The sequence below is a fragment of the Lichenostomus cassidix genome, unplaced genomic scaffold (genome assembly GCF_008360975.1).
Source record: "Lichenostomus cassidix isolate B80296 unplaced genomic scaffold, HeHo_3.0 HiC_scaffold_829, whole genome shotgun sequence".
NCBI classification, from domain to species: domain Eukaryota; kingdom Metazoa; phylum Chordata; class Aves; order Passeriformes; family Meliphagidae; genus Lichenostomus; species Lichenostomus cassidix.
This window is the reverse complement of record NW_028148036.1, coordinates 60249-84376: the sequence shown is the minus strand read 5'-3', so window position 1 is coordinate 84376 and position 24128 is coordinate 60249. Positions and strand designations below refer to the sequence as shown.

General features: G+C 43.6%; 1 protein-coding gene across 2 annotated transcripts in view; it reads left to right on the top strand.

The window, feature by feature from the left end:
- Positions 1-268: 268 nt before the first annotated feature.
- The window catches only part of LOC146420265 (exportin-7), a 53602-nt gene continuing 29742 nt past the window's right edge, over positions 269-24128 (top strand). Inside the window, exons 1-7 of one of the 2 annotated variants that reach the window (XM_085048453.1) lie at positions 269-378; positions 8682-8828; positions 9722-9815; positions 11029-11195; positions 15356-15421; positions 21612-21716; positions 22522-22687. In XM_085048453.1, the coding sequence (XP_084904579.1) occupies positions 361-378; positions 8682-8828; positions 9722-9815; positions 11029-11195; positions 15356-15421; positions 21612-21716; positions 22522-22687 (763 nt within the window). In that variant the 5' untranslated portion in view covers positions 269-360. Of the gene's footprint in view, positions 379-8681; positions 8829-9721; positions 9816-11028; positions 11196-15355; positions 15449-21611; positions 21717-22521; positions 22688-24128 lie in introns of both variants that reach the window. The other variant, XM_085048452.1, reaches the window with a different exon arrangement.

Below are 24128 nucleotides of genomic sequence, written 5' to 3'. Positions count from 1 at the left end.
CCTGACGTCAGACGCCGCGGGCCGCGCGCGCACCGGGGGCGTGGCCCGGACTTTGTGGGCGTGGCCTCTCCTCGCGCGCAGGCCCCGTGCTGCCCGGGGGGCGTGGCCTGGGCGGGGCCGGGCGGAGCCTGGAGCGGCGCGCGCAGGCGGGATGGCGCGCTTCTGGCCGTGTGGGCGTGGCTTCCCCCGTGCGGGGCGTGTCCCTCCGGCGCGCGCAGGCGCGGGGGGCGTGTCCCCCGCCGGGGGGGCGTGGCTTGGCGCGGCGCAGGCGCGGTGCGGGCGGCGGCGCGGGGGGACGCGGTGGCGCCGGGCCCGGCGCAGGCGGGGGCGGAGGCGCGAGCGGAGCATGAATGGGGCAAGATGGCGGATCATGTGCAGGTGAGCTCCGGCGGCTCCGCGGCGCTGCCCCGGGCCCGCCCGCCGCCCTCCCGGCGGCCCCGCGCCGCCCCCCCGCCCCGCGCGGCCGAGCCCCGCGCGCCCAGGCCCGGCCAGGCCCAGGCGGCTCAGGCGCGCAGGCCGCGCTCGGGACGGAGCTGCCGCCGCCGCCGCTGGTCCCTCTGGTGTCCCCCGGCTGTCCTTCTGTGTGTCTCCGTGTCCGTCTGTCCGCCCCGTGTGTCCCCGTGTCCCCGCCGTGCATCCCCCCGGCCGCCGGCGGCTCTTCCCACCGCTGTCCCCCCCGTGTGTCCCCACGTCCCTGCCCGTGTCCCCCTGCCCTGTGTCCCCATGCCCACCGTGTCCCCCCTGTGTCCCCCTGTGTCCCCCTGCTCCCGGCTGTGTCCTGCCGTGTGTCCCCATGCTCCCCACAGTGTCCCCGCAGGTCCCTCTGCTGTGCTGCCGGTAAGGAAATATTTGGGAAAATTCCACTCCGATCCCGCTTTTCCCCCTGGAAACCAAAGCCAGCTCCCCGCTGTCACCCGCTGTCCCTGTCGCTGTCCCCCGCGCACTTTGGGGGATCAGCTCCCTTATCCCAGTGTGGGAATTCTCCTGCTTTTGGGCTCCTTGGCATGTCCGCCTGGTTTGGTTCATCTCCAGCCCTGTGCAGAGCTGCAGCTCGGGGAAAAGGGTTTTTTGGGATGTTAAAAGTGAATCCCACAGTGGGGAAGTTCATGGGGTTGGAGGCAGGAGGGAAATTTGGGATCTGAGCTGCTTGCAGGCTGGAGTGGAGAGACCAAAACCCCTGGGAAAAGATCCCAAAACTGCCTAAAGGGAACCTAAACCCTCTGAGAGGAGCAAAACCTCTCTGCAAGGAACCTAAAATCCTCAGAGAGGGAGCAGAGCCTTCTGACGGGGCTCAGATTGCTTCTGGAGGTACCAAAAACCCTCTGGAAGGTCCCTAAACCCTCTGAGAGGGACCCAAAACCCACTGAAAGGGACCCTAAAACCTTTGAAAAGAACTCTAAACCCATGAAAAGAAACCTAAACTCTTGAAAGGAAACCTAAACCTTTGAAAGGAAACCTAAACCTTCTGCAAGGACCTTAAACCCCCTGGGAAAGAGACCCTAAACACTGGGAAACAGTCCCTAAACTCTCTCCAAGGCACCTAAACCTTCTAAGAGGTACCCAAAACTCACTGAGAGAGACCCTAAAACCTGGGAAAGAGACCCTAAACACTTGCAAAAGGCCCAAAAACCTTGGGAAACAGACCCTAAATCCTGGGAAAGGAACCCTAAAACCTTGGAAAAGTACCCTAAAATCTGGGAAAGAGACCCCAAAACCTGGGAAAGGGACCCTAAAATCTGGGAAAGACACACTAAACCCTGGGAAAGGGACCCAAAAACCTTGGAAAAGGACCCTAAAACCTGGGAAAGGGACCCTGAAACGTGGGAAAGGACGCTAAAACCTGGGAAAGGGACCCTAAACCCTCAGAAAGGCCCAAAAACCTTGGAAAAGCACCCTAAATCCTCTTCAGGTCCCCCAAACCCTGGCTGCTGTCGCTGTCAGAAGCAGCCAAAACAAAAATAGGTGCAGCTGGGGGTGTTTTTTTGCATCAAATGTTGGTTGGGCTGGCGCTGGATTTGCATGGAGGCCAAAACCTTGGGTAAAGTGTAATGCCTGGGAGTTATTTATTATCCCTGGAAGTTTGGGAATCAATCCATCCATCCCCCTGGGAACCACAAGGGTGAGCAGTTTATTAACTCAGCAGAGAGCCAGGTTGGGCGGGAAGGTTGTTGGGAATTGTTTCCTGGGTGATCCCGAGGGAGAGGAGGAATTGCTGTGTGATTAACTGTGGTTTTCCTGCGGGGAAAAATCCTGATTTTTTACTGAGCTGCTCCAAAATTCAGCTCCAAATCCGGGTTTTTCCTTGGTAAATGTCAGATTGGGCAAGGTGGGAGTTGGAGCTGGAGGGGTTGGGATTTGTTGTTAAAGTTTAACTGCTGAACTTTGGGAGATCTTCCCGGCAGGAAAAAGGGATTTGAAAAATCGCTTGGAGCACCTGCAGCTCCGGGAATTTCGCTGTGGGATGAATGGAGCTGAAAGTTGGAGCTGAAAGTTGGAGCTGGATGGGGTTTGGGGGGATTTGGTGTGCCTCGGGGTGATGGGAAAAGGGAAGAGAGGAGAGATTTGGGGGAAGGAATTCTTCCCAGCCGTGAGCAGGGAAATCTCCTGCTATCCAGGTTATCCCAACCTGGCCTTGGACATTCCAGGGATCCAGGAGCTTCTCTGGGAATTCCATCCCAGCCAGGAATTCCTCCCCAAAATCCCACAAATCCCACTCTCTATCCCTTTGAAGCCATTCCCTGTGTCCTGTCATTCCATCACTTATCCCAAATCCCTCTCCAGCTCTCCTGGAGCTCCTTTAAGGCTCTGGAATTCTCCCTGGAATTTCCCTTCTCCAGCTGGACATTCCCAGCTGTCCCAGCCTGGCTGCAGAGGGATTGGTGGTGTTTTTATGGAATGGATCTGGGTTTGATAAAACGGGGATTTGGGAATAAATCCTGGCTGGCAGCAGCTGGGAAAGGATTGGGAAGTTGGGAAAATCCTTCTGCTGCTTCCTGAGAACTTCAGCTCAGGTGGTAAATATTCCCAGAGGAACTTTTGGAATGGTGGTGGAACCCAGAAAGATTTCCTGTGGATTTTATTTGGTGTGGTGGAACCCAAATTCATCTTTTATGGATTTTATTTGGTGTGGTGGAACCCAAATTCATCTTTTATGGATTTTATTTGGTGTGATGAAGCCCAGATTCATTTTTTATGGATTTTACCTGCTTTGCTGGAGTCCAAAAATATTTTTTTTCCAAACTTTTATTTGGTGTGAAGAAGTGCAAACAGATTTTTTAATGGATTTTACTTGGAGTGAAGAAGCCCCAAAACCACTTTTTATGGATTTGACCTGGAGTGGTGAAACCCAAACAGACTTTTTAAGGATCTTACTCAATGTGAAGAAGCCCAAAAAGATTTTTTTCCTGGATTTTGCCTGGTGTGATGAAACCCAAATCCATTTTTTGGGATTTTACCTGCTGTGATGAAGCCCAAAATTTTTTTCTGTGGATTTTACCTGGAGTGATGGAACCTAAATTAATTTTTCATGGATTTTTCCTGCTGTGAAGAAACCCCAAATAAACAAACATGGATTTATACCCAGCGTGGTGAAGCCCAAACCCATTTTTTATGGATTCTACCTGAATTTTCATCCTGAAAAGTCACAAACTGTGGGAACTCTGAGTGATCCCTGCGAGTTTTGGTGGGAATTGTGTGTCCAGCAGTGGGAAATGTCTGGGAACAAAGGCTGCAGTGATGGGGATGCAGGACAGGAGGGTCAGATGATCCCGAGGCTGGGAGGGAAAATCCTTCCAGCCAATTATCCCAGCACTGACTTTTCCACAAAAAAAGCTATTTTGACTTCTCTTGGAGTGAATATTTTGGGATTTTCCAGGTTTTGGAAACATCACTTGCTCCTTCTTGAGGTCGTTAATCCTATTTTTTTCCCTTTGGAATTAGATTTCTCCCATTTTCTCCTTTGAATTCCACTTTTTTTAATGTTTTCCACGCAGTGGGATGCACTTCCTGTGTGGGATGGTGATGGATTTTGGGGTTCTGTTGGATGTTTCCCTTGGATTTTAGGCAATTTTGGGTGGAATTTGTTGGGAATTCTTTTGCCCTGCCGTTCCCAGCGTGGTGTGGTTGTGGACAGAGTGATTCCAGGAGTTAAGAGTCCAAGGACACCTTGCTGGGAAAGGCTGGGAAAGGCTGGAAAATGCTGGAAAATGCTGGGAAATGCTGAAAAATGCTCATTCCTGCTTTCCCTTCCTGCCCCAGTGAGGTGATTTACAGTGTCACCTCCCTCCTTCCCAAAGGAATTCCTTCCCAAAATCCCATCCATCCCATCCCTCTGCCATTCTCTGTGCCCTGTCCCTCCAGCCCTTGTCCCAAATCCCTCTCCAGCTCTCCTGGAGCTCCTTTAGGCTCTGGAATTCTCCCTGGGATTTCCCTTCTCCAGCTGGACATTCCCAGCTCTCCCCTGGTTGATATTCCAACATGAAATGTTGGAGAGCAGTGAGAACCAGGCGATGGTTTGTTCCCAGTGCTGACAGAAGGGAAGTTCAGATGGGATTTGGGAAGGAATTCCTGGCTGGGATGGAATTCCCAGGGAATTTGGCTGCTCCTGGATCCCTGGAATGTCCAAGGCCAGGTTGGATAATTGGGATAATGGGAGATGTCAAGGTTGGAACTGAATGGGATTTAAGATCCTCCAAACCCAAACCATTCTGGAATCCTCCAACCCAGGAATTACACCTGGAATTGTATCCAGAGCTGGTTTTCCCTTTGGACAAATCCCATTTCTGCTGCCAGGCAGTTCCAGAGGCTCTGGAATGTCCCAAGGGCTGCAGCTCAGGCTGCTCTCCTTATCTGGGTCCCCAGAGCTGCTGCAGCACTGTCACCCTGCAGTGACATCCTTATCTCAGCTCCAGCAGTGGCACTGCCCAGGAATGTCCCAACTCCTGCCCTCCTGCTGCCCTTCCAGCCTGGAATAAACCTGCCTGGATGCTCCTGCAGGAGGGAAACGTCCTGGGAATTCTGTGGGATGAAGGATTGATGGGAATTCCTTGGAATGAAGGGTTGAAACCTCCTGGGAATTCCTTGGGATGAAGGATTGATGGGAATTTCTTGGAATGAAGGGTTGAAACCTCCTGGGAATTCCTTGGAATGCAGGATGGAAACGTCCTGGGAATTTCTTGGAATGAAGGATTGAAACATCCTGGGAATTCCTTGGAATGAAGGATTGATGGGAATTCCTTGGATTGAAGGGTTGGAACATCCTGGGAATTTTGTGGAATGAAGGATGGAAACGTCCTGGGAATTCCTTGGAATGAAGGATTGATGGGAATTCCTTGGATTGAAGGGTTGGAACATCCTGGGAATTTTGTGGAATGAAGGATGGAAACGTCCTGGGAATTCCTTGGAATGAAGGATTGATGGGAATTCCTTGGATTGAAGGGTTGGAACATCCTGGGAATTTTGTGGAATGAAGGATGGAAACGTCCTGGGAATTCCTTGGAATGAAGGATTGATGGGAATTCCTTGGATTGAAGGGTTGGAACATCCTGGGAATTTTGTGGAATGAAGGATGGAAACGTCCTGGGAATTCCTTGGAATGAAGGATTGATGGGAATTCCTTGGATTGAAGGGTTGGAACATCCTGGGAATTTTGTGGAATGAAGGATGGAAACGTCCTGGGAATTCCTTGGGATGAAGGGTTGATGGGAATTCCTTGGAATGCAGGATGGAAACATCCTGGGAATTCCTTGGGATGAAGGATTGAAACTTCCTGGGAATTCCTTGGAATGCAGGATGGAAACATCCTGGGAATTCTGTGGAATGAAGGATTGAAATGTCCTGAAAATTCCATGGAATGAAGGATTGAAACATCCTGGGAATTCCATGGAATGCAGGATGGAAACCTCCGGGGAATTCCTTGGGATGCAGGGTTGGGGCAGGTCAGGTGCTTTGCTTAGTTATAATGATTAAATTAGGAAGGAAATGAAGGAATTTGTTGGTGAGAATTCCCAAAAATTATGGTTTTCATCTGAATTTATCCGGTTGGATTGCAGTTATGAGGAATTTGGGGTTTTTTTTCCCTTGGATATTTATGCACATGGAATTAAAAATAAAATTACCAATCGCAAAGTGAAAATGAAGGATGAAAACTCCCCAGATTGGGATTTCAGCTTTCCCTCGGAGTTGCTTTCCTGGGATTTGGGGTTTTTTCTGTGTGTCCTTAAATCCCCCAATCCCAAAACCCCCTCTGTATCCAGAGAAATCCCATGGGTGGGAATCAGGGATTGGCAGGGCAGGGCCAGGCAGAGCCACACCGCTAAAACCTGGGATGGAAATCCTCCTCGGATTAATCCAACTTCTGTTCCCTGCTGGATTCACTCCTGGATGGAATTTATTGCTTTTCCCGGCATGATTTCACAGGAATTTTGGGCTTTAATTCCCATGGTTTGCCTGTGGGGTGAATCTCCAGGGGAACATGGATTGGTTTTGGATTTTTGGGAATTGCATCCTGTGTTTCCTTGGGAATTCTGAGCTTTAATTCTCACGGTGTCCCTGTGAGGTTAATCTCCAGGGGAACCCAGATTGGTTTTGGGATTTTGGGTTTTTGGGAATTGTATCCCGTGTTTTCACAGATATTTTAGGCTTTAATTCCCACGGTGTCCTGTGAGGTGAATCTCCAGGGGAACACTGATTGGTTTTGGGTTTTTGGGAATTGTATCCTGTGTTTCCTCAGGAATTCTGAGCTTTAATTCCCATGGTTTCCCTGTGAGGTGAATCTCCAGGGGAACACGGATTGGTTTTGGATTTTTGGGTTTTTGGGAATTGCATCCTGTGTTTCCTCCGGATTGGTTTTGGATTTTTGGGAATTGTATCCCATGTTTCCTGAGGAATTCTGAGCTTTAATTCCCATGGTTTCCCTGTGGGGTGAATCTCCAGGGGAACACTGATTGGTTTTGGGTTTTTGGGAATTGTATCCTGCGTTTCCTCCAGGTTGTTTGTGGGTTTTTGGGAATTGTATCCCATTTTCTCTGGATTGGTTTTGGGAATTGTATCCCATTTTCTCTGGATTGGCTTTGGGTTTTTGGGAATTGAATCCCATGTTTCCTCAGGAATTTTGGGCTTTAATTCCCACGGTGTCGCTGTGATGTGACTCTCCAGGGGATCACGGATTGGTTTTGGGTTTTTGGGAATTGTATCCCATTTCCTCCAGATTATTTTTGGATTTTTGGGAATTGTATCCCGTTCCTCCGGCTCAGAGGGAGTTAATTCCCGGGCTCCAGGCAGGCTGGCACGGCTCAGGCTCTGGGCACAAACAAGGGGGTTTTGTCACTGCCAGTGTCACACAAAAGCAGCCATGGAGTCACACGAGTCGCTGGGAATTGGTTCCTTGGAAATGGGAAGAGAACTGACTGCAGGCAACTCCACATTCCCTGAGCTTCTCCAGGAATTCCTGCATGGGGATGGGGAAATTGTAAAAAATTGGGATTTTTGTCGCAGAATTTGTGGGGTTTGTGGCCTTTGGTTCATCCTTGTCCTGCTGAGTTCTTCCCAGGGATTCACATCCAGGACAGGGAATGGAAGCAAAGCTTTTGGGATAACATTTTCCATGAGATTATTCAAAAAAAAATTGAAAAATCAAAGAATCACAGCTCTGGGATATGATAAAAAGGAAGATAATTACTCCAGAGGGTCCCTCTCTGTGTTCCTGTGTTTCCTGGGGCTGATCCTGGCAGCACAGATCCCAAATTCCCTCTGCTTTTGGCCTGGAATTGCTGTGCAGGGAAGCGTGGAAGCTGCTGGGACTGTGCTCTGCAGAGCAGCCTCTCCCAAAAATAAATCCCCCAGCCAGGGCTATCCTTGTTTTTGGAAAAACCCAAATTGCCAGTGGGTTTGGAATGCTCCAGGTGAGAACACCTGGTGGTGAATCCAGCAGCAAAATCCCCTGGGAATGTTTGGATCCATCTGCAAATCCACCTTTGAACCAGGACACCTCAGGAGGGATCAGATCCCAATTCCTGGGAATATTTTCCGGCTGGCTGAGCACTCAGGATCTGCCTGGGGGTTTGAAACCCCTGTGGAGGATCCACAGAGGCTCCATCCTGCTCCTGCTGCAGGGATTTGGGATGTTTGGGATGGGAATGGTGTAGGGAGAGCTCCTCCCACCATGCTGGGATGGGATGGGATTGGAGATCCTTCCCATCCCAAAGCATTCCGTGGGATCCATTGTGGTGCAGTGCAGAGGGAATGTGAGCTGAGTTTGGGAGGAATTTGACAATCTGGAATTTAGATGGGATGTTGGGAAGGAATTCCTGGCTGGGATGGAATTCCCAGAGAATTTGGCTGCTCCTGGATCCCTGGAAATGTCCAAGCCAGGCTGGGATGACCTGGGACAGTGGAAATGTCCCTGCCCGTGGCTGGGGTGGGAATGGCTGAGATTTAAGGTTCTCCCAACCCAAACCATTCAGGGATTCCAGGAAAAAGGTGAAAACCAGAATTCCCACGCAGGGAATTCCACAAATCCAGCAGAGCTGAGTGCTTTCCTTCCTTCTCCACCAGCAAAGCCAAATCCGTGTCACTTATCCAAAACCACAACCCCCAGGTGACACCACCGAGAGCTCCAACACCTCAGTGACACCACCTGCCACCCCTAAACCCCTGTTTTCCGTGTTTTCCCTGTTTTCCAGAGCCTGGCCCAGCTGGAGAACCTGTGCAAGCAGCTCTATGAGACCACAGACACGGCGACACGGCTGCAGGCTGAGAAGGCGCTGGTGGAGTTCACCAACAGCCCCGACTGCCTGAGCAAGTGCCAGCTGCTCCTGGAGAGAGGCAGCGTGAGTACATCCCCCAATCCCATGGAATTCTGGCCTTGGGAGGAGGGAATTGCAGCCCCAGATCCGTTTGGGAGCAGAAATTCCCCAAAAATCCCATTGTGCCCTGTGCTGGTGGCACTGCCATGTCCCAGCCAGCCCTGCCAGGGTTGGTTTTTTGGGAAAAGCTGCTCCTGGCACTGCTGCTTCCCTGACTTTTCCAGAGGGAAAAACTCATTGGAAGCTTTCCTGCAGGAATTAGGAACTGCTTCACCTGAGGGCAAATAAATAAATAGATTTTTGAGGGAAGATCCCAAAGCGCAGTTCCATTCTGAGTGGAATCCATTGTTTCTCCGACCTTTTCCAGAGGGTTTTTTGTTCCCTCTGGGATCTGTCTTTGGGAATATTGGAATAAAGAGTTTTCCTGCATGGATCCCAGCCCTAGATGTCACAGGAACCAGCATTGTCCCTTCCCTGGCTGGAATTCAGGGGATGGGGTTTGAGGTGAATTCCATAATTTTTATCCCAGGATTAGCTCAGTGATCCATAGGGAACACATTTGAACCTGAATTTAGTACCCATTGAGTACTAATTTTTTTTTAAATTTCTGATTTAATTTTTTAAAATTTCTATCATCCCACTCATATGGTTCCCAGGGATAATTCCAGCCTGGAATTGAAGGAAATTCCATGCACTTGGATTATTTTCCTGTTTCACTCCTGCCTTCAATCCCAAAGCTTCCCCTCAACTCCAGCTTGTTTCACTTCAGCAATAAAATTCCATTTTTCACCTTCAACACAAATTTCCCAGCAGGGACCATTGCCTAAAACCCACTCCAAACCACTTCTCCTCCATGAATTAAAATTCCTTTTGCGTTTCTTTGCGTTTATTTGGGTTTTTTTTTCCCTTCTTTCCAGTCCTCCTACTCCCAGTTACTGGCAGCCACCTGCCTTACCAAACTGGTGTCACGCACAAACAACCCCCTGCCGCTGGAGCAGCGGATAGATATCCGTGAGTATGGAATCTTTGCCCAAAAAATCCATGGAATATCAGTCTCTGGGACTCCTGTCCGTGGGTGGGAAGTTCCCTGCAGGTTGTGGGTTTTCCAGTTGGGATGTTGGTTTTGTTATGGATGGGTTGGCTTTGCTTCGAGGCTGAAAATCCTGAATTTTTTTTGGGATGAATGGGAATGAGAGCTCTGTGCTGTGGTGGATAAACCAAATAAACCACTTGGGTTTGATAGATTTATTTGAAAATATGAAATTGGCTTTTTTCCAAGGATTCAGGTCTCTGGAATATCATTTGGGTTTGGATTTGGGATTTAATCCATCCCTGCTCCTTCCTGGAGAATTGGGATGGATCCTGCAGGGAAGCAGGGAATGCCTCAGCCTGCTTTGCTTTCTATCAATGATTTCCCCAAGGAAAAGTCTGGGAATGTTTGGGTTCTGAAGGGTTTTCCAGCCTAGGAACAGGTGGAATTCCCATCCCTGGAAATGCTGGATCCATCCTTGGCCGTGGATTTGGGGATGGTTGGATTCCATGGCCTCAGAGGGCTTTTCCAGCCTTCAGAACTCCCTGATTTTTGGAGCTGAGCCAGCAAACAAATGATGGTTGGGGATGGCAATCTCACCCCATTTCCAGGTGTATTCCAGAGATGAATCCACCCTTTTCCAGGTGTATTTGAGACCCAAATCCACCCCCTTTCCAGATCTATTCCAGAGCCAAATCCACCCTTTTCCAGATATAATCTACCCTTTTTCCAGATGTATTCCAGAACCAATTCCACCCCTTTTCCATGTGTATCCCAGAGCTGAATCCACCCTTTTCCAGGTGTATTCCAGAGCCAAATCCACCCCATTTCCAGTTGTATTCCAGAGCTAAATCCACCCTTTTCCATCTGTATTCCAGAGCTAAATCCACCCCTTTTCCAGGTGTATTCCAGAATCAAATTCACCCCTTTTCCAGTTGTATTCCAGAGCCAAATCCACCCCTTTTCCACGTGTATCCCAGAGCTGAATCCACCCTTTTTCCAGATGTGTTCCAGAGCCAAATCCACCCTTTCCCAGTTGTATTCCACCACCTAAAATCCCCAACCAAAACCTCCAGCTTCACCACCAACCCCCCAAATCCCCTCCAACCCCCACATTCCTTCCCTCAAACCAACCTCCCAACCACTCCTCTTCCCACCTCAATCCCAGGGCTCTAAATCCCACCTTTTCCCCAGGGAATTACGTGCTGAACTACCTGGCCACGCGGCCCAAGCTGGCGACGTTCGTGACGCAGGCGCTGATCCAGCTGTACGCGCGAATCACCAAGCTGGGCTGGTTCGACTGCCAGAAGGACGAGTACGTCTTCAGGAACGTCATCAACGACGTCACCCGCTTCCTGCAGGTCAGATCCCCCAGCCTGTCCCCAAAGCTGCCCAATCTGGGAGTTTGCAGCAGCTTCCTGCAGGTCAGATTGCCAGAATTCCCCAAATCTGGGAGTTTTCACCAAGTTCCTGCAGGTCAGATCCCCAGCCTGTCCCCAAATCTGGGAGTTTGCAGCAGCTTTCTGCAGGTCAGGTTCCCTGAATTCCCTAAATCCTGGAGTTTTCACCAAGTTCCTGCAGGTCAGATCCCTGAGCTCATTCCCAAATCTGGGAGTTTGCAGCAGTTTACATGCAAGTTTCCAGGATTCCCTAAATCTGGGAGTTTGCAGCAGCTTCCTGCAGGTCAGATCACTAGCTCATTCCCAAATCTGGGAGTTTGCAGCAGCTTCCTGCAGGTCAGGTTCCCAGAATTCCCAAAATCCAGGAGTTTTCACCGGGTTCCTGCAGGTCAGATCCCCCAGCCTGTCCCCAAATCTGCAAAATCTGGGAGTTTTCGGCAGTTTCCTGCAGGTCAGATCCCCCAGCCTGTCCCTAAATCTGCAAAATCTGGGAGTTTTCGGCAGTTTCCTGCAGGTCAGATCCCTGAGCCTGTCCCCAAATCTGGGAGTTTTCACCAGCTTCCTGCAGGTCAGATCACTGAGCTCGTTCCCAAATGCCAAATCTGGGAGTTTGCAGCAGCTTCCTGCAGGTCAGGTTTCCAGAATTCCCTAAATCCTGGAGTTTTCACCAAGTTCCTGCAGGTCAGATCCCTGAGCTCATTCCCAAATCCAGGAGTTTGCAGCAGTTTACTGCAGGTCAGATCCCTGAGCCTGTCCCCAAATCTGGGAGTTTGCAGCAGTTTACTGCAGGTCAGATCCCTGAGCTCATTCCCAAATCCAGGAGTTTGCAGCAGTTTACTGCAGGTCAGATCCCTGAGCCTGTCCCCAAATCTGGGAGTTTGCAGCAGTTTACTGCAGGTCAGATCCCTGAGCTCATTCCCAAATCCAGGAGTTTGCAGCAGTTTACTGCAGGTCAGATCCCTGAGCCTGTCCCCAAATCTGGGAGTTTGCAGCAGTTTACTGCAGGTCAGATCCCTGAGCCTGTCCCCAAATCTGCCAAATCCTGGAGTTTTCAGCAGCTTCCTGCAGGTCAGATCCCTGAGCTCATTCCCAAATCTGGGAGTTTTCGGCAGCTTCCTGCAGGTCAGATTGCCAGAATTCCCAAAATCCAGGAGTTTTTCCCGGGTTCCTGCAGGTCAGATCCCCCAGCCTGTCCCCAAAGCTGGGAGTTTGCAGCAGCTTCCTGCAGGTCAGGTTTCCAGAATTCCCTAAATCCAGGAGATTTCACCAAGTTCCTGCAGGTCAGATCCCTGAGCTCATTCCCAAATCCAGGAGTTTGCAGCAGCTTCCTGCAGGTCAGATTTTTTTTTTTAGCTAAATCCTAATTTTTTTAGCTAAATCTTGATTTTTTTAGCTAAATCCTAATTTTTTAACTAAATACTGATTTTTTTTAGCTAAATCCTAATTTTTTAACTAAATACTGATTTTTTTTAGCTAAATCCTAATTTTTTAGCTAAATCCTGATTTTTTTTAGTTAAATCCGGATTTTTTTAGCTAAATACTGATTTTTTTTTAGCTAAATCCTAAATTTTTTAGCTAAATACTGATTTTTTTTTTAGTTAAATACTATTTTTTTTAGCTAAATCCTATTTTTTTAGTTAAAACCTGAGTTTTTTTAAACTAAATCCTATTTTTTTAGCTAACCATTAACTTCTCAGGCGTTCCCAGCTGCCTGCAGTGAAGCAGAATTTGAATCTGACAGAATTTCAAGACATTTTTTTGGGTTCCTAACTCCATCCCAAACCACTCCTCAGCTGCAATTCCCAGAGCTCAATCCCTCGTTCTGCTCCTCCTGCCTCAGGCAACGTGGGAATTTTTTTAATCAAAAACTTTAATTATGTGTTCAACTCTGGGAGAATTTCTCTTCCCATCCCCTTCTCCTGGCTGGAAAAACACTCAGCAGCTTCCCTGCATCCAGAGGGTTTTCCAGAGGTTTTCCAGATGTTCTTCCAGAGGTTTTCCAGAGGTTTTTCCAGAGGGTTTTCCAGATGTTCTTCCAGATGTTCTTCCAGATGTTCTTCCAGAGGTTTTTCCAGAGGTTTTCCAGAGGTTTTTCCAGAGGGTTTTCCAGATGTTCTTCCAGATGTTCTTCCAGATGTTCTTCCAGAGGTTTTTCCAGAGGTTTTTCCAGAGGTTTTCCAGAGGTTTTCCAGAGGTTTTTCCAGAGGTCTTCCAGAGGTCTTCCAGAGGTTTTTCCAGCTGTTTTCCAGCTGTTTTCCAGCTGTTTTCCAGGGATTTTTCTCCTGTCCAAACTCCCCAAATGCTGAAATATTGTGAATTTCTCTATTGCAGATGAGGCTGGGGAGCTGCAGCTTAGGGCAGAGCCAGGAGTTAGGACAGGAGAGCAGAATTTGGGGCAAAGGAACAAAATCCAGGTGGTTTTTATTCCATCCAGGGGGTTTCACCTTGTTGGGTTTTTTTTTTTTTTTTAGGGAAGAGGAATCTGCAGCCACAGGTGGATGAGGAGAATGGGAAAAATGGGATTTGTTCCCTGGGAAAAATGAGATTTATTTATTTATTCCGTGGGAAAAAATGGGATTTATGTATTTATTCCCTGGGAAAAATGGGATTTATTTATTTATTTATTTATTCCCTGGGAAAAAATGGGATTGATTTATTTATTCCCTGGGGAAAAATGGGATTTATTTATTTATTCCCTGAAAAATTGCTGCCCTCCTTGGCAGGAGGGTGGTGGGGATTGAAAGGGTGGGAGGAGTTGATTCCCTGAATTTTTTCAGTTGTTTTGTGTTAAAATTCACCCAAAAAATTTATGAAAACTCCTAACAGACTTGGTCATAGTTAGAGCATCACAGAGGAAAAAAAAAAGCTGGTGACAACAATAATATTCAAGTATTACTATTCAGATATTACTATTCAGATATTAATTTTCAAATAGTAATTATCAAATATTTTTCAGGTATTAATTCTCAAATATTAATTCTGAAATATTATTTCTCAAGTATTAATTCTCAAGGATTAATTTTCAAATATTATTTCTCAAATATTAATTCGCAAATATTAATTTTCAAATATTAATGGTCAAATATTAATACTCAACTTAATATTAAGATATTAAGTTCAGAGGTCTATTTTTAGCCTTATTTTTCCTTAAAACCTTTAGCCTCACAGATGTTAAACCACATTTAAAATCCACTATCCAGGCTTTTTTCACCCTCAAAAAACCACCAACTAAACCATTTTTTTAACCAGGAATTTTTCTCCCAATCCACTCAATCCTTGGGAATTCCAACCCACTGAAAAAGCAATTTATATTTTCGAATATTAATTCTCAACTATTAATTCTCAAATACTATTTTTCAAATGCTAACACTCAAATCCCATTTAAAATCCACTCTCAGCCCTTTCTTCATCCTCAAAAAACCAACCATAAAGCCATTTTTTTAGCCAGGAATTTTTTTCCCAAGCCACTCAATCCTTGGGAATTCCAACCCAATGAAAAAGAAATTTATATTCTCAAATATTAATTCTCAATATTAAGATATTAAGAGGCAGATTTTTAGTCTTACTCCTCCTTAGCACCTTTTGCCCCATTTAAAATCCACTTTCCATGCATTTTCCACCCTCAAAAAACCACCAACTAAACCATTTTTTTAGCCAGGAATTTTTCTCCCAATCCACTCAATCCTTGGAAATCCCAAAAAAATGCCAAAGAAATTTATATTTTCAAACATTAATTCTTAAATACTATTTTTCAAATGCTAACACTCAAATCCCATTGAAAATCCACTCTCCAGGCTGTTTCCACCCTCAAAAAAACAACAATTAAACCATTTTTTAGCCAGGAATTTTTCTCCCAAGCCAATCAATCCTTGGGAATTCCAACCCAATGAAAAAGAAATTTATATTGTCAAATATTAATTTTCAATTATGAATTCTCAACTATTATTTTTCAAATGCTAACACTCAAATCCCATTTAAAATCCACTCTCAGCCCTTTTTCCACCCTCAAAAACCACCAACTAAACCATTTTTTTAGCCAGGAATTTTTCTCCCAATCCACTCAACCCTTGAAAATCCCAAAAAAATTCCCAAAAAGCCACAATTGTTCCTTCCCCCCCCAGGACAGTGTGGAGCACTGCATCATCGGAGTGACAATCCTCTCGCAGCTGACGAATGAAATTAATCAAGTAAGTGCTTCAGCCTTCCTCAGTGAAGTAAGTGTCCAATTTTCTCATTCGTATTGCTCCCTCCTGCTCTGCTCTGGGGGGTTTTTGGGGGGTTTGGTTGTTGGGTTTGGGGTTTTTTGGTTGGTTTTTGGGGTTTTTTGGTTGGTTTTTGGGGTTTTTTGGTTGGTTTTTGGGGGTTTTTGGTTGGTTTTTGGGGGTTTTTTGGGTTTTTTTGGGGTTTTTTGGTTGGTTTTGGGGGATTTTTTGGGGGTTTTGGGGTGTTTTCGTTGGGTTTTGGGGTTTTTTCGTTGGTTTTTGGTGGTTTTTGGGGTTTTTTGTTGGTTTTTGGGGTTTTTTTGTTGGTTTTTGGGGTTTTTTCTTTGGTTTTTTGGGGTTTTTTGGTTGTTTATAGGGTTTTTTTGGTTGTTTTGGGGGGTTTTTTGTTGGTTTTTTTGGGGTTTTTTCGTTGGTTTTTGGGGTTTTTTCGATGGTTTTTTTTGTTGGTTTTTGGGGTTTTTTCGTTGGTTTTTTGGTTGTTTTTTGGGGTTTTTTGGTTGTTTTTTGGGGTTTTTTGGTTGTTTTTTGGGGTTTTTTTGGTTGTTTTTTTGGGTTTTTTGGGGTTTTTTTGGGTTTTTTGGTTGTTTTTTGGGGTTTTTTCATTGGTTTTTTGGGGTTTTTTCATTGGTTTTTTGGGGTTTTTTCATTGGTTTTTGGGGTTTTTTTCATTGGTTTTTGGGGTTTTTTTCATTGGTTTTTGGGGTTTTTTCGTTGGTTTTTGGGCTTTTTTGGTTGGTTTTTGGGGTTTTTTGGTTGGTTTTTGGGGGGTTTTTTGGGTTTTTTTGGGGGTTTTGGGGGTTTTTTGTTGGTTTTGGTGTTTTTTGTTGTTTTTTGGGGGTTTTTTTGGGTTGTTTTTGTCGCGGGGAGATGCTGAGAGTTGCTGTCGTGGATTTGTTGTGTTCTGCTGGCATTTTCCATCTTTTCCCATGGTTTTTAATGTGGAATGTTTGGGAATTTTTTGGGGATTGGGGATTGGGAGGGATGAGGAGAAGGAATTATTCAGGGAGGGTGAGAACATCCCGTTGATTTTTTGGGTAGAAAAACCCCAAAATTCTCCATTTTTAAATCATTCTTTTCATCCAGGCTGAGTGAATTTCATTGAAAACCCAAAATTCTCCATTTTTTAAATCATCCCTTTAAACCAGGATGAAACTCTGTGTGAATTTCTGGGATAAAATTCCCCAAAATCCTGGATTTTCCAGGTTGTATCCCTTTTGGGGTTTGGACATTCCAAGTATTCCAGCTTTTCCCAGAAAAACTGAGGATTTTTCCAGGGTTTTGCAGCCTCTTGGAATTGCTGTTGGGAACTGGGAGGAGCAGCTTGACCTTTGCCATCCCAATTCCTTGGATTTCCCATTGTATTCCCAAGATTTTCCCATCATTTTCTCAAGGTTTTTCCATGGTTTTCCCATAATTTTCCCAAGGTTTTTTTTTCCATCATTTTCCCATCATTTTCCATTGGTTTTCCCATAGTTTTCCCAAGATTTTTCCATGGTTTTCCCATCGTTTTCCCTTCATTTCCCATCATTTTCCATGGCTTTCCCATGGTTTTCCATCATTTTCCCATGGTTTTCCCAAGGTTTTTCCAGGGTTTTTCCATCATTTTCCCATCATTTTCTCATGGTTTTTTCCATGTTTTTTCCATTGTTTTCCCATGATTTTCCCATGATTTTCCCATCATTTCCCCAAGGTTTTCCATCATTTTCCCATTGTTTTCCCAAGGTTTTCCCATGGTTTTTCCATCATTTTCTCAAGGTTTTCCCAAGGTTTTTCCATGGTTTTCCCATAATTTTCCATGGTTTTCCCAAGGATTTCCCATCATTTCCCATGCTTTTCCCTCTCAGCTGCACTCCTGAGGCTGATTTTCTGATTTTCCTCCACAAACCCAAGTGGAACGAAGGATTTTGGTTTTAACATCTCGCTGAGTAACTAACTTTGGATTTTCCTGGATGTTGGCAAATCCAGAGAAATCCTGGAGGATTAAATTGGTGTCAGAGAGGATTTATCCCAAGGGAAAAATCCAATTCCTTCCAAGGGAAAAATCCAATTCCTTCCAAGGGAAAAATCCAATTCCTTCCGAGGGAAAAATTCAATTCCTTCTGGACCTGAGGAAGTTCAGCTCCTCAGAACTTTATTTTAATTTCAATCTCCCAAAATTCAGTTTATTTCCTCAAGCCTGGCTTGAGCAATCAATCCCAAAAAAAAATTCCTCCTAAATCCTAATCCAACCTTTTTCCTTTGCCATTTCCTAGCCCAGGAAATTCCATCTCCCCAGAGAATTCTTCACTTCCTGTGAGGATGAATCAAAGCTTTAAATATTCATTTATAAAGAAATATTTATAAATAAAGAAATATTTCTAAAGAAATATTTATAAATAAAGAAATATTTCTAAAGAAATATTTATAAATAAATAAAGAAATATTTCTAAAGAAATATTTATAAATAAAAAGAAATATTTATAAATAAATATTTATAAATAAATAAAGAAATATTTATAAATAAATATTTATAAATAAGTAAATATTTCTAAATAAATATTTACAAATAAATAAATATTTATAAATAAATAATTAAATGGGGATGTGTCTGTCAGGTTAAAAAATTTATTATCTGGGTTTAAAATGTTTATTTATTAATCTTTATAAATTAGGATTTTTTTACCAGGTTAAAGTAAGTCTGGTTTTTATAGAAATCCGTGGGAATTTAGAGATTAGGATTTGTCTGTTGGAATCTTTGGACAAACCTTCACCTCTCCCAATTACAGTAAAATTAACCAAATTAGGAAATTAAAAGATTGAAATAAGGAAATCAAAAACTGATCAAAAAGATTTCCCTGATATCTGAAATATTAAATCTGTCCCAGTTTATTCCTAAATGTGTTTTATTCCAACCCTGCATTCAGGGGTTCATCCTATAGATAATAAAATAATATATTATTTCATTCAATTTATAATTAATCCAATATATAAAATGTTATCTCACTCAATATAGAATTCATCCAATATATAATAATATATTATTTCATTCAATATCTAATTTCTCCTATATATAATAATATATTGTTTCATTCAATATAGAATTCATCCAATCTATAATAACATAATAATATTTAAACAATGGATTATTTAAATCCATTCTTTAAATAACAAACACAAAGTGCCACCTCAGAGTGGGTTTAGGATCAGAGAGACAGCAAAAATATACCTAAAAACCACCAAAAGAAAACCCCAAAAACCACCAAAAAACACCAAAAAACACCAAAAAACACCAAAAAACCACCAAAAACCACCAAAAAACCCACCAAAAAAACCCCCAAAAACCACCAAAAAAACCACCAAAAAACACCAAAAAAACCACCCAAAAACCACCCAAAAACCACCCAAAAAACCACCAAAAAACACCAAAAAAACCACCAAAAACCACTTTTTTGAGAGCTGCTTAACCCTGGCATGAGAGCTGAGCTTTGTAAGGTTTAGCTCAGCAAAATTTTGATTCCTAAAAGTCATAAAACCAGAGCTGGGAACTCCAAAAATATCCATTTTCACCCTGGAAATATTTCACAGATGTAGCTGAAGTGCTGAAGTTCCCTGATTTCAACCCAAATTCACTGATTTCAACCCAAATTCCCTGATTTCAACCCAAATTCACTGATTTCAACCCAATTTGCTGATTTCAACTCAAATTCACTGATTTCAACCCAATTTGCTGATTTAAATCGAGTTTTAATTTTTTTTTTTATTTCAGCCCATCCCAGTGACTCGAGCCAAATTCATGGATTTATTACAAATTCAACAATTTAAGGAAAATTCAGTGATTGAAGCCAAATTCTTGCATTTAATCCCAATTCATTTTGAATTCATCCCAACGAATTTTGCTTTTAGCCAAATTCAGCAATTCAAGGAAAATTCAGTGACTGAAGCCAAATTCATTCATTTAATCCAAATTCAACAATTCAAGGAAAATCCAGGGATTGAAGCCAAATTCTTGGATTTAATCTAAATTTACTGATTTAATCCAAATTCAACAATTCAAGGAAAATCCAGGGATTAAAGCCAAATTCTTGGATTTAATCCCAATTTACTGATTTAACCCAAAATCACCAATTTAATCTAAATTCCCTGATTGAATCCCAATTCCTTGATGAATCCAAATTCCCTATTTTAATCCCCATGGTGAAGAATTTCCCATTTTCCCAAAGGAATTTACATTTCCATCCTAAATAAATGAGATTTTCCATCACCACAAAGGGCTTTAAATGTCCATTAAACCACTAAATAAATTATTTTCATTTCCCTAAACTCCCTGAAATCCCAATTTTCCCAGCTGAGGAATAATTCAGCTTTTAAATACCTGATAAATTTAGATCCACCTTGGCTTTGCCACCAGTTATTTGGGTTTTTCCTTCTCCCCCAAAATATCCAGGATGGGAATTTTGGGATCCTCCATGGAATTGTTGGGAAAATTCAGGTGGAAAATCCAATTTTTTTAGCTGCTCTGCTTCCTCCAGTACTGCAGGAGGTGTTTGGAAATTTAAATTGAATTGAGGAACTGGAAAATAAATATTTAAAAATAGATTTTTATTTTCATCCCAACTCCATCCCAGGCAGGTGGGATTTGGCTCAGCTTAATGACAAAAAAACGGGATTTTTGCCTCATTTTCCCCCATTTTTTTGCATAAAAAGCTCTGAGTTTTGCTCCTCCCCAGCTCTGGGATGCAAAGGCAGATCCAGGAGTGGAATTTATCCCATAAAACAGCAAATTTTCACCTGGAATTTGGAATTTGATGTCCCATTTAAATGGGATTTAAGTCCTTCTGGAAGGGAATTTGAATTCCTCCATGGAATTGTTGGGAAAATTCAGGTGGAAAATCCAAATATTGGAGCTGCTCTGCTTCCTCCAGTACTGCAGGAGGTGTTTGGAAATTTAAATTGAATTGAGGAAGTGGAAAAAATTATTTTAAAATGGATTTTTATCTGCATCCCATTGCCATCCCAGGCAGGTGGGATTTGGCTCAGATTAATGACAAAAAATGGGAATTTTTCCTCACTTTTCCCCATTTTTTGGATAAAAAGCTCTGAGTTTTGCTCCTCCCCAGCTCTGGGATGCAAAGGCAGATCCAGGAGTGGAATTTATCCCATAAACCAGCAAATTTTCACCTGGAATTTGGAATTTGATGTCCCATTTAAATGGAATTTAACTCCTCCTGGAGGGGAATTGGAATTGTTGATTTTCCAGCTGGGATTGAACCCTTTGGGGTTTGGAATTCCCAATCCCTAAATCCCCCAAATGCTGCTGGGAACAGGTTTGGTGGGGATTTGGGCAGAGAGTGAAGGGAAATTGGGAATAGATTGGGATAAATTGGGAATAGATTTGGGATAAATTTGGAGTAAATTGGGAATAGATTAGGAATAGATTGGGAATAGATTTGGAATAAATTGGCAGTAAATTTGAAATAAATTGGAAATAAATTCGGAACAAATTTGGAACAAATTTGGAACAAATTTGGAATAAATTTGGGAATAAATTTGGAATAAGTTGGGAATAAATTTGGGATAAATTTGGAATAAATTTGGAATAAATTTGTGAATAAATTTGGAATAAATTGGGAATAAATTTGGAATAAATAATTTGGAATACATTGGGAATAAATTAGGAATAAATTAGGAATAAATTAGGAATAAATTGGGAATAGATTGGGAATAAATTGGGAATAAATTTGGAATAAATAATTGGAATAAATAATTGGGAATAAATTGGGGATAAATTTGTGATAAATTGGGAATAAATTGGGAATAAATTGAGAATAAATTTAGAATAAATTGAGAATAAATTTGGAGTAAATTTGTGATAAATTGGGAATCAATTCAGAATCAATTGGGAATAAATTTGGGAATAAATATGGGAATAAATTGAGAATAAATTGAGAATAAATTTGGAGTAAATTTGGGAATAAACTGGCAATAAATTAGGAATAAACCCACCCCAGCCTCATAACCAGGCAGCAATAAAATACTGAAAATTCAGATTTATCCACGGAAAAAGCTCAGATCCCACAATTTAGTCATTCTTGGGGAGAGCATCTCCATCTCCCAGTGGTCCTGCTGCTTTTGGGATTGTTTCTCCCCAAATTTCTGACCCCAGCTGTCCCTGCAGGCAGACACCAGCCACCCCCTGACCAAGCACAGGAAAATCGCCTCTTCCTTCCGCGACTCCTCCTTGTTCGACATCTTCACCTTGTCCTGCAGCTTGCTCAAGCAGGTCAGCCTGCCGGCTTTATGTGGGGCTGGAATGGGATTTTGGGGGGTTGGAATTGCTTCTGAAAAGTCTGCTCTGGGATTGTGTTTCGGGGGAAAAATGGGTTTGTGGAGGGAATTTTATTGCTGAAGGAATAGATCGAAATAAATGCATTTTGTTTAAATGATAAATACAAAATAAATATCAGTCCAGGCCACAAACACAGACATAAAACTCAACTCTCACTGCAAAAATGTTCTTTTTAGGGTTGAAATTCCCTCTTAACATCTCTGCTCTGGGATTGTGTTTCAGGGGAAAAATGCACTTTTTTGTATTTTACAAAAGGAGGGGAGGGAGGGAATTTTATTTCTGGAGGGAATTTTATTTCTGAAGGAATAAATAGAAATGAATAGAAATAAAGGCATTTTATTTAAATAATAAATAGAAATCCAGCCGACAAAGCCGGAATTTGCCACAATTCTCATTGCAAAAATACTCTTTCTGGGGTTGAAATTCCCTCCTAAAAACTCTCCTCTGGGGTTGTTTTTTGGGGCAAAAACACATTTGTGGAGGGAATTTCATTTCTGAAGGAATAAATCAAAATAAATGCATTTTATTTAAATAATAAGTATAAAATAAATGTAAATCCAGGCCACAAAAACAGAATTTACCAAAATTCTCCCTGCAAACCCACTTGTTTCCTGTGTCACACCATCCTTATAATCCTCCATAAAATGCAATCCTCTCTCTATTTAACCACCTGGCTGATTGTTTTTCCTTTCCCTTCTCTCAATCCCCTATTTCCTGGGATTTTCCCATTTTTCCCCAGGCTTCTGGGAAGAACCTGAACCTGAACGACGAGAGCCAGCACGGGCTGCTGATGCAGCTGCTCAAACTCACCCACAACTGCCTGAACTTTGATTTTATTGGCACTTCCACCGACGAATCCTCCGATGATCTTTGCACTGTGCAGATCCCAACCAGCTGGAGATCAGGTAAGGCAGGAATCCCACCTGGGACAGCCTCAGAAATCTTATTTTTTATTAATAAAGCTGAGCAGAGGTGAAAGCCAACCCTAAAGCCAGCCCTAAACTCAAACCCAACCCTAAACCCAACTCTAAATCCTGCTCTAAACACAGCCCTAAACCCAACCCCAAACCCAACCCAAACCAACCCTAAACCCAGCCCTAAACCCAACCCAAACCAACCCTAAACCAACCCTAAACCCAACCCAAACCAACCCTAAACCCAGCCCTAAACCCAGCCCAAACCAACCCTAAACCAACCCTAAACCCAACCCAAACCAACCCTAAACCCAGCCCTAAAGCCAACCCTAAACACAACCCTAAACACAAACCCAACCCTAAAAGAACCCCAAACCCAAAACTAAACCCAACCCTAAACCAAATCCAACCCCAAACCCAACCCCAAACCCAAAACTAAACCCAAACCCAACCCCAAACCCAACCCTAAAGCAACCGTAAAGCCAACCCTAAACACAACCCTAAACCCAATCCTAAAGCCAAGCCTAAACCCAAACCCAACCCCAAACCCACCTAATTCACTTTGGGTATTTTATCTTATAAATCCCCTTTTTCCCCCTTCCAATCTTGCAGGTAATCTGCAGCATCTCACCTAGAAAAACCTCAAACCTTCTTAATCTTCATAGATGAATAAATAAATACATAAAATAAATAAACCCAAGCAGAGGTTAAACCCAACCCTAAACCCAAACCCAAGCCCAGCCCTAAACCCAAGCCTGAACCCAAACCCAACCCTGAATCCACCTAATTTGCTTTGGGTGTTTTATCCTATAAATCCCCTTTTTTCCCTTCCAGTCTTACACCTCAGGTAATCTGCAGCATCCCTCCTGGAAAATCCACAAAACTTGTTATTTTTCATAAATAAACCTGAGCAGAGATTAAACCCAACCCTAAACACAACCCCAAACCTAAACCCTAAACCCACCTAATTCACTTTGGGTATTTTATCTTATAAATCCCCTTTTTCCCCTTCCAATATTACAGGTAATCTGCAGCATCTCACCTAGAAAAACCTCAAACCTTCTTAATCTTCATAGATGAATAAATAAATACATAAAATAAATAAACGCAAGCAGAGGTTAAACCCAACCCCAAACCCAACCCTAAACCCACCTAATTCACTTTGAGCATTTTATCCTACAAATCCCCTTTTTTCCCTTCCACTCTCACACCTCCCAGCCCACCAAGCAGGAAAACTGGATTTTAAAATCCTAAATAACTGGGGCAGGACTTGGCACTTTCCCCATCCTGCTGCTCCCAGCAGGCACTTGCACAGATTGTGTTCTTAAAATACCTTCCTGGCGCTTTCTCTGCCAGTGGGTGACTCGAGTTTATTTCTAGGAAAGGCTTTTGTGTGACAAATACAAAATCCTGGGGGATTTTTCTTGGGATT